General features: G+C 39.9%; 1 protein-coding gene across 4 annotated transcripts in view; it reads right to left on the bottom strand.

Annotated features, from left to right (window-relative positions):
• Positions 1-8,841, bottom strand: part of RB1 (RB transcriptional corepressor 1) — a 217,807-nt gene extending 208,966 nt beyond the window's left edge. The window contains exons 1-2 of one of the 4 annotated variants that reach the window (XM_077158231.1): positions 8,527-8,776; positions 5,671-5,797 (exon numbers count right to left, since the gene is read on the bottom strand). In XM_077158231.1, coding sequence (XP_077014346.1) covers positions 5,671-5,797; positions 8,527-8,654 — 255 coding nt within the window. In that variant the 5' untranslated portion in view covers positions 8,655-8,776. Of the gene's footprint in view, positions 1-5,670; positions 5,798-7,584; positions 8,262-8,526 lie in introns of those variants that run through there. The other 3 variants (XM_077158223.1, XM_077158221.1, XM_077158222.1) reach the window with 3 other exon arrangements.
• Between the last annotated feature and the right edge of the window lie 2,328 nt (positions 8,842-11,169).

Raw genomic sequence — 11,169 nt, forward strand, 5'->3', positions numbered from 1 at the left:
GACATTTGCACACAAATATTTATAGCAGCATTATTTACAATTGCAAAGAGATGGAAACAGCCAAAATGTCCATCAACAGACGAGTGGCTAAACAAACTGTGCTATATACATACGATGGAATATTATGCAGCTTTAAGACAGAATAAACTTATGAAGCATGTAATAACATGGATGGAGCTAGAGAACATTATGCTGAGTGAGACTAGCCAAAAACTAAAGGACAAATACTGTATGGTCCCACTGATGTGAACCGACATTAGAGAATAAACTTGGAATATGTCATTGGTAACAGAGACCATCAGGAGTTAGAAACAGGGTAAGACAACGGGTAATTGGGAGCTGAAGGGTTACAGACTGTGCAATAGAACTAGATACAAAAACTCAAAAATGGACAGCACAATACTATCTAATGTAATGTAATTATGTTAAAACACTGAATGAAGCTGCATCTGAGCTATAAAAAAAAACTAGTCAATAAAGGCAAAACATGAAGCACATATCCTACTTTTCCTGTATGAACTATATTCAAAATAATAATAGTTAGGGTGCATAGGTAGTTCAGTGGTTAGAATGCCTGCCTTTCATACAGGAGACCTGGGTTCAGTTCCCGGACCATGAACCCCCAAAAATAAGAGTAAAATAATAATAGTTGATGAAGGAAAGTTTTTCTTTGCAGAAGAATACCAGTTAATAACCAAAGAAGGAATGATAGGGTTAGAGCACCATTTAGCAACCCCTAATGAATCCAGTCAATGATCATCAATGATTGCTGACATCATAGAAAGAAAGATAACCTGATATATGTACCTACTGATAGGCACAAATATCCTACACAACATCACCTCTGAAATATTTCTTCCAGAAAATATAAAATCAAGATCTGATCGGCCTCTAGATCTAACTGTCTACTTCCATGAAATAAAGGGATTAGAATGTCTTAACAAAGGAGATGCCATCTGTAAAATACAGAAAACTCTACAGGACAAACAACACAGTTTCTTCAACAAACTATGAGACAGAAGAAAAGAGGAAGGGAAAGAGGAGAAACCTACAGATTAAAAATTAAAAACACTTAAGAGACAAATCAACCAATCACAACGTATGGACCTTATTTGAATTGTGATTAGAATATACCAGAAAAAAGAATTCATGAAAAAATTGAGAAATTTGAACATTGGATTTTTAATACTAAGGAATTACCATTAATTCTGTTAGGTGTTATGAACTGTGGTCAGTTTTCTAAAGAGTTATCTTTTAAAGATACATAATGAAATATTTAAAGATGAAATATAGTACCTGGGATTTACTTTAAAATAATCTGAGGGTCAGGAGAAAATACAGTTTCACACTGGTTGATAACTTTTGAAGCTGAATAAGATGTATGTGAGATTCATACTATTTTCTCTATCTACCATTACAAATGTTTGAAATTTCCATAATAAAATGTTTAGCAAATTAATCTTACACATGGTATCAGAAATAAAAGCAGGTACAAAAAATAGTCTACATCTGAACAGCAAAATATGACATTCATGTACATGCTCTTAAATGAATTTCTCTCAGCAACACCCACATGCAATTGGAATATTAACACTTTCTTCAAAGAGAAAAGCTATATATAGTACTAAGGACTGCAAAATAACAAGTAGAGTCTGCAGTATAATGAAGATCTTAACTGGTCTGTCCTCAATTCCTGGGGAAGCAGCCTCTCAATCTTTGGAATACCTGATCATTCATATGTTATCGAGACACAGGAATGGACCAATCACACCCGCACTTTTAGTGTAGGGGCTGGCCCCATCAGGAAGACCAAACCAGGTGATTAGGGGGTTGGGGGCTGTGAGCCATGCCACATCAGCCCTACCTGTACCAGCGGGGCTGAGGATTGAGCACAACCACGTGGACCTCCATATGTAATGAGACCTCCATATAAACTCAGGATGCTCAAAGCACTGATGAGCTTCCATGATTGAGAACATACATCAGTGTTGTGCTGGGAGTGTGACACATGCAACTCCACCTGAGAGGATACACAAACTTGTATCTGAGTCCCTCTCAGACCTGCCCCATGAATCTCGTCTTTTAGTGTCTTCTCATTTGTACCCTTTTAATATAATAAAGCTATCATTGTAAGTATAGTGCTTTGAGTTCTGTGGGTCATTCTAATATATTATTGAACCCGAGGTGGGGTCGCCTAACCTGTAGACAATTGTTCAGAAGCCTAGGCCTCTGACCTGCTACTGGTGCAATCTTGTAGAAGACCACCCACAATCTGTTCAGTCTAGCCTAACTCTGAGTAGAGCCAGAACTGAACTGAGTGACTTGGCAATCTTTGAATTTGCTGAATGCAGTTTCTGATATCCAGTTCAGTTGGTATCAGAAGCTGCTATGGAAGTTGTAGGATGTTTTTTTTATAACCTTTACTAACCTTTCATTATTATATTAATTTTAAATTAGGTATTCTGCTTAAGTTCATTAAGGCTATTTTTAAAACTCCCTTGAAATTTCTGTAGCACAACTTGTAAATGGAATGTCTAGCATTATTTCGATTTCAAACTGTTCTTTTCAATTATCTTTTTAAATATAGTAACCATAATATCTTTCAAAGCTCTTTGAAATATATATTCTATACTCACAAAAACTCTGATAAGGTTGACATTCAGTCATTATTATTTCTGCTTTACAGATGAGCTAAGACTCAGATAATTAACCAATTTGCCTAAAACCAAATAGCTACAATATAACTAAAACCAAAGTTTTCTATCTTAAGATAGAAGGCCTTTTCTATTCTACCATGTTGCCATTCAAGATGCAGAAAGCCAAAATTCCAAGAATTGATTCACTAAGTTGTCACAACTGAACATCACTCTTGGTCAATTTCTTAATGGAAAGTCACTTTGCATATGCTATAACACAATCTAATTTTACGACAGCCAGCACATATTACATACTTATTAAGTGATTAAAGAAAAAGGAAAAAAAAAACATTTTTCTAGGCCAAATACAACAAAATATTCCTTAAATATGATATGCTTTCATGCATGCAACAATGAACCTTTGACTCTCAAGAACTTAAAAGAATTTTAGCAAAAGTTTAACATTAAAACCACTACACATGCATTTTAAAAATGCAAGCATTTTAACTAAGTTCTACTGAAAAATAATCTATTCAGAATTTATTCAAATTCTTTCACAGCAGTTCTGAAGTCAAATTATTCTGCCTGTATGATCTAACATAGGCACTCACTACACTAATAAAAGCTTTATATATATTAATTTATTTAACCCACACAATAACTCTAAGGTGCAGAGATTATTGTTAATCCCTTTTACACATAAGGAAACTGAGAGTTGGAGATTTTAAGTAAATTGTTCAAGATCATGGAGCTAGTAAGGTACTGAGACTTGAACCAGATCAGTCTGATTCCAAATTCTTCCTCTTAATCCATCCTCTATCCCAATTAACATCACCTAAATTCAATTGCCAAAAAGTGTGTCCCAAGTTACCATATTTCTTTTTCTGTTTCAAAGGAGATAATCAATTGCCACTAGAATAGGTCATAGGAAACAGGTTCATTCTGTCATTACGTCCCCTTCTCATCACACTCTCTAAGACATTGTTGTATAAAGGAAGGTTAAACTTTCAGGCCAATCCTAAAAAAATTAACTATCACTTAAAACATATTTCCAAGGAATAGAGCTGTTAAATTATAGCAGGACAGTAGGATGTCTTCCTCTGTCATACACCCCAGTGAAAAGTTATACCAAGTTCCAAAGGTAACATGAAATTCCTTTCTTTATTCATCCAGTACACAACAAGGAATGATTTCACATGTCATAAATTCCCATCAGGAGCGCCACAAGAAAATGAAATTTAAACTGTGGCATCTCCCAGAAAAAGTGGGGGAAAAAGTCAGGAGGACATAAAGATAAGAAGGCAGGAGCATTATTTCCATAGGTACACAAGCTTTCAACTTGAGTCAGAAGGGCCTTTATTACTGCTATAGTTAGTACAAAAAATGTTTCCTGTAAACTAGCTTAGAAATCTAACTACCATATTGCACTTTCAAAGTTAGAACATAGCCTACTCACAAATTGAGATGTATTCACCAATACTCTAAAAGCAGTTACCTCTCCCCACCTTTCTGACACCTAAAAGCCTACTTAGAGGGAGGTGAAGGAGTTATGTGTTCCTTTAACTATATAAGCTTTGTAAATGAAGTACTCAATGCTTTGGGACAATAGCAAAGTCATCCATCCAAAATACTCATCTCTTTTAGGTAAGGAGCTTTTAAGGATTTGTTACAATCCCTGGAATTGTGGGACTTGTTTTCTCCTTTTTTATTCCAGAGATTTTTAAAATGGTTTTAAGCTGTTATTTTTTTATGGTATGTATATAACCATACTTTTCCTGCGTTGGTCTGAACAGTAAAAACAAACTACTCTTATAGAAAGCTGATGAGAAAGTAAATTCATTAAAAGTGTCTGTACGGAGTACAATTTAGCAATAATTATCAAGAGTCTTATAAACGTTCATAGCTTTTGACTGAGTACTTCAACTTGTAAGAGGAAATAATCAGTCATTCATTAATTCATTAACAAATTACCAAGGACTTTTTTATGCCAGCATTATTCATATATATAAAGCATCAAAACTTTGGGGAAAAAAAACAATAACAGTAAGAACTAACTAAGTAGAATACATCTATACATCCACTGGATAAAATATTATGCTATCCACTGGATAAAACATGATGATAACATGATGACCATGTTATCAAAGAATGACCTAAGAAAATGCTCATGATATGTTAAGCAGAGAAAAAGACTAAGATACCAAACTATAAGTAACTATTTGTAACTATATGTATGATCCCAAACCTGCATTTCAGATCTTAACAGACAGGGACCTTGGTCACGTTACTTAACCATACTGCCCTTCAGTGTCTTCATCTAAGATTTTATATTTACATGAGAAGTAAGGATTTTACATTTTACACATTAAATGAAAACCACATTTTATGTCTAAAATAAAGATTTTATATTTCAAATCTCAATGGATTGTTAAATGAGTTATTTGCAAAATATTTATGATAACCCCCTACATACAAAATACTAGGTAACTGTCCACTGTTATTATCACATATATGCAAAGAAAAAATTGAGGAGACATTTTCAAAATATTATCAAAGATCCTGAATTCTAACAAAACTCAGGAAATCAGGACAATCAAGAAATGTGAACACTGACCACAAATTGTATCACAAATAGTAAAAATTATTTTATGAGATGTGGTTCTATTTTTTAAAAAGTCTTTATAACATACAAATATACAGTGATGCATACATGGATAAAATTACATGCTGTTTTAAAATACTTAGATCAGGGGCTTATCGGGAAGGTTTTTAAAAAATTTTGTTAATGCTATCAGAGGTAAATTATGATGGATCATGGAATTACTACTAATTTTTATTTTCTTTATATTTTTCTAGTTTCTAAATTTTCTACAGTGATTCAGAATTATTTTCACTTGTTTTACATGGGCAGGCTCAAACCCAGGTCTCCAGTATTGCAGGCGAGAATTCTGCCACCGAGCCACCGTTGCATCACCCCCAAAATTATTTTTAAAATGAGAAAAAATATTTCAAAGAATTTTAAGAAAATCCTTACCAATACTCCATCCACAGATGCCATTTTCTCCCAAGTTAACCAAGCTCTTTCTCTGACATGATCTGGTATCTTTAATTTCTGACACAAAGCAACAAAATCAGGTTCTTCAGTTTCTTCAAACTCAAGCCTACCAAATGAAAAAGTATATATAATAGGCAAACACTTATAAGTCAAAATGATATAGTAAACATTTGTTTCAAAGGTTTGCACATAATAGCACTATCCTGAAAGACAGCATTACTAAGTACTTTAAGATATTAATTTCATCTTTGAAAAAATTATGCTTTAAATTTAAACATATTTATCTTTCATTGTCTTTCCAAACAACGAAAAATGTGTGCTGACACAGTGAACCTATTATACTTCAGAGCAGTAAAATAGGTTTGTGAAGGAAAGTAAGGATAATAGCTAAAGTTATTTGGGAAAATAAGGTAATGACAAAAGCAAGAAGAGATAAGCCTACAGATGACATTACAGAATCAATTCGATGCCAATGCCTTCATTAACATAAGGCCCATACTTATCAATGTTTCACATACCTCTATCTTGTAGCATTTCTTACTTGTGATTAATAATACACTTTTTTCAACCCTTATTCCTTGATCTTCCTTAACCAAGATAAGCATTATCAAGGCTAACTCCTTTTCATTAACTTAATAAACATATTTTTATTTTATTTTAGTTTTTAATAATCATATTTGCAAGTGGAATAGCTAATAATTTTTGAGTATTTACTACAACCCTGCACAAAACACCTTACATTCTGGTTTCACTGAATTCCCACGTCAGCCATATTAAGTAAGTACTCTTACTCTTATTACCCTTGTCTTACAGATGAGTAAGCCAAATCAGAGAAGTTAAAACACTCACCTAAGGTTTCTGCCAGTAAGGGAGGATTATGAACCTAGCAGTCTAACTCCACAATCCATGTTGCAGACCACTATTCTACACCGCCAAGTCTTCCTTCAAAACATAATTAACTTTTAGTTATCTCAACAATGAAGGTGGCGTGCTGTTCCTAGAGACAGATTCCCTTCCAACCACATCACTTAAGCCAGAGATGATGCAACAGAAACATGAACTCAACTCTTTCTCAAGGCAGAAATGGACGTTTGTTATTGGAAATGCAGGTGGAACTGGGCCCTGAATTCATCCCAAATCAAGTTTCTCAGCCTCGGACTGCCTGGCAGTGGTCATAATCTTGCTAAGTAGTTAATGTACAGCTTTTGATTACCCATGAAAATGGATAAGAGCAGATATATCACGTATCGTTTTGAAATAAAAGGGTTTGACAGGAGAATTTTGTGCTTCCATTACTTGAAGATAAATAAAAAATGTGTTAAAAAAGGAGGGGGGAGGGGGGAAATGAAAGAAATAGTCCTTCTTTTCTCAGGTGATAACGCAAACTTCAAATATTTCTGGTTACCCTATGATAATTCTTTAGAGAAGCTATTTACTGTTCTTCCCAAAAGGAAATTTTCAAGTATTGTACACATCAGAGTTAATTAGAAACTGGTAATTTATCTCTCAGAACATCCCCCAAGACCTGTTCTTTTTTCCTGGAGGGTATGATTTTTTACTTGACCCATAAGACAGTGGGTCACTGTCTTAGATAAGCATTATCAAGGCTATTCAATAAAAGAATTTTTTATCATCTTCAACAGGCCATTTCCAAAAGCCGTTCTCAATCTTTCACAGTTTGGCATGACTGTGTTGGTAGCAAGAGAATGGAAAGAAACCTACAATTAAGCGTGGGTAACACGGGACCTGGTGATGGACAAGAATGGAGGAGGGAGTGGTGAGAGAGAGAAAGGAGTCCGATCCTTCTGCAATGAATCTGCAGTCTCAAAGCAGGACCAGCGCTGATAGAAAGGAATAAGGACAAGTACATACTATTCAAATTTAACTACTTACCAATGTAACACAATCAAGAAAAATAGGATGCTGCAATACAAATAAATATCTCCTTCATATATATATATAGACTTCCTTGGATTTAGACCCTACTAATTCCGGGTGGGAGAGTTCCATGTGCACACAGCACATCACCAGTTTTGTCCCAAAAAATAAACAAAAAAAGCAAGCAAAAACAAACAAAAACAACCAAAAGAAGCAGACGCCGCCCGGAGCCTTGTTTCCGAAATGGCAAAAAAAAAAAAAAAAAGGCAAAATGGAAGACAGAACGAGGTATGTGGAAGCAGACTAACGTTCAAAAAGAATTTTATCCCGAAAGAGAAAAAAGAAAAAGTTCAGAAACTTTTCAGCACTTGCGCTCAATGGCTCAGAAAGATTTTGCCACCTCTAAAGAGTTCCGCGCTGCCAGTCTCTACTGACGCCTCCGAACCCCAAACAAGAACCTCGTCCAAAAACGTCTCGGCAGCGTCCGCGGCTTTTGCCGCCTCTCCTAGAATGCAATGCACACCCGGAGGAAAATGCTTGGAACCAGCATCGCAGGGGCCAAAACAGAAAGTCCAACTACCGCCCGGGTGCAGCGTCTTTCAAGGGGAGGAAAAACCGCTTCCTTTCCCGCTGACGCCGCCGGGTCGTCGTCCCGCCCGTGAGGGGCTCCCAAAACCCCGCCATCTCCCCGCCCTGCAGAAGGGAAGCCGGCACCTGTCAGTTCGCTCAGGGACCCGAGCCCCACCCACCGGACACCTGTCAACCTGGAGCCGACACTCTTCCTGGCGACTCCGCCCGCGCCCCCCGAACCCGCTCCCCTGGCCGCGTCTTTCCGACACTCCGCGGTGGCCACAGGGGCGCGGAGAGCTAGCCTTCTCCCGCGGGACGGGGGCTCCCCGCGAGGACGCCGCGGCGCCTGCCCGGGTGCTGGCGGCGGCGGCGACTCGGCTCGCTCACCGGGCCACAGGCAGCTCCTCGGGGCCGCTGTCCTGCTCGGGGACCTCCTCAGGAGGGGGCGGCAGCGGCGCCGGGGGTTCCACAGCGGCGGCGGCGACAGCCGCTCTTCGGGGGGTTTTGGGAGGCATGACGCCCTCCTGGGGCGGGAGCCAGCGAGCAGTGGAGGACGGCAGGGCAGGGGGCCGCGCGCACACGTCGGGGTACGCCCCGTCCGCGCTCGGCTCTCGTGGCAAAATGATTTGGGCGTCCCCCGAGAAACGCCGGCCGAGCGCTCCCCCGCCCGGCACCCGAACCCCGCGTCCAACCGCGGGAAAACGTCACTTCCGCCCGCGGCGTCACGTCCGCGAGTCGCTCGGGCCCGTCGGCGTCTCGCGGGGCCCCGGGCGCCCAGCGTCGGGCGGGGGCGAGCGCGAGCGGGGCGGGGCGCGAACGCTGGTGGGGTGGGCCGCGAGTCCCGGCCTGTGGAGGCGCTGCCCAGGGGCGGTCGCCGCCGCGGCACCCTGGTTCTTGCCCTTACCTGCCCTTTCCAGGCTGGGGATGCCCGGAGTAGGGCGTTGAAGAAAGCCTGGGGGGTGAGATTGGGCCCCCAACTCTTATCTGCGAGCCGGATCGGCGTCCACGCGCGAGTGCGCGGTGTTATCAGGCTTCTGCACCCTTTGGCCTCGGAACCAGGTCCCGCCTGCCCAGTCTGTTAGCAGGGTGGGTCAAAAGAAGAACTCCTGTTCTGTTCCACAGATACTTACAGAACACTAATCACTAGAGGATATGAAATGTAGGACAGTTAGAGGCTTTGGGGGAAATCCCTGGATAGTGTAGGCAGAGGGTCTGTGGGTAAAGAACAAGTAAACAGGATAGTGTGATAAATGTCTTAATAGTGGCATAAAAATAGGAGGGTCTATCCACATATCTGCGAGATCTTCAGAGGGAAATGGCAGTTGAATAAAATTTGCCGAACACACTACTGTATGTTTCTCGCTTTCACTTTCTCTCTCTATAGATAAACCTTCTTTTTAATGAGGGCTTGCTGTGTGCCAGTAACGTTGCTAGCCACTTTCCATGATAATCTTATTTAATCCTCAGAGGCAACCCTTCAAAATCAGTAGTAGTATTACTCCACTTTCCAGATGGGAAACCAGGCTCAGAGGAGCTCATTAATGTGCCAGGTGGCACATAGCTGATGGATGGCGAAAGATTTGAACCCAAGTATATTCACCCACTTATCCATTAGGTGATGCTAATGAAGAAAACACCAAGAAGAAAGAAATGATGTGTGCAAAGGCATCAAGACCTCAGAAAGTTTGTTGTGGCTACGGCTCCCAAACATTGGCTTGAAAACTGCATGGTTTGTGTTTCTTGGTGTTTATTTATAACAATGCGTTTTCTAGTTGAAGTACATGTTTTTCTCAATCTTGCAGATGCTGTTGATTGCCTAGCTCAAAACTACCCATTGGAGGTGCTGTGAATGATGTTCAATTGTGCTCCACTGTAAATCCCCTCATCCTTGGAACAGCTGAACAGTATCTGAAGCAGCCTACATTTTCAGATAGTTCCTGGCAGAAAGCTTCATACATTTATCCAGTGTGCCATACCAAGGATTATCATTTTCTATGTATATCATGTGTGATGGTTAGGTTCATGTGTCAACTTGGCCAAGTGATGGTGCCCTGTCTGGTCAGGCAAGCACTGGCCTAACTGTTACTTACTGTAAGGACATTTTGTGGCTGGTTAATAAACCTGAGGCAGGTTTATTAAATCATCAATCAGTTAATTGCATCTATACCTGGTTATTTCTACTATCAACTAAGGGGAGTGTCTTCCATAATGAGAGAAGCCAATCAGTTGAAGACCTAAGGGAGAGGTGATGATTTCAGCAGTCAGAGGAGAGAATTTTTATCTCTACATCACCCAGCCAGCCAGCTTCTCCTTTGGAATTCATTGAACCCCTTCATTGTTGTTGCCAGCCCACAGCCTGCCCTACAGAATTTGGACTCTTGCATTCCCATAGTTGCATGAAACACTTTTATAAAATTTCATATGCACAGATATCTCCTATTGGTTCAGTTTCCCTAGAGAGCCCTAACACATCATTATATACGGCAGAATGTGAAAAAGATTAGCAAGTATTGGCCTACCCAACAGCCAGTCCCACCTAACTTTAGAAACCTGTCTTAGGAGGCCAGAGCTTATCAGGAGAAAGGATCCAGGCCCAGCCACAGCCCTAGAGAGTGAATCTTATTACAATGGTAAACCCCATTCACCTTGGCTGGGATTGGTTTAGACAGGAGCTGTTTTAGTTTCCTAGGCTGCCCAAGCAAATACTATGAAATGGTTCTCATTAAACAATGGAAATTTACTAACTCATAGGTTTGAAGCTAAAAGAAAGTTCAAATCAAGACATCAAGGTGATGCTTTTCCCCTGAAAACTGGTGGTCTGGGGCTGGCTGCTGGCAATCTTTGGACCTTAGTTTGTCACCATGGCAAGACATGGCAGCATCTCCTGGTCTCTTCTCTCTCTTCTGAGTTCCCTTGATTTCAGCCTCTGGCTGCTTTCTTTCTGGCTTTCTCTGTGTGTGTCTGAATTCCACTCCACTTATAAAGGCCTCTATATTAGAATTAAGACCCATCCTGATTGAGATGGGCTAC

The sequence above is a fragment of the Tamandua tetradactyla genome, chromosome 4 (genome assembly GCF_023851605.1).
Source record: "Tamandua tetradactyla isolate mTamTet1 chromosome 4, mTamTet1.pri, whole genome shotgun sequence".
Lineage (NCBI taxonomy): Eukaryota > Metazoa > Chordata > Mammalia > Pilosa > Myrmecophagidae > Tamandua > Tamandua tetradactyla.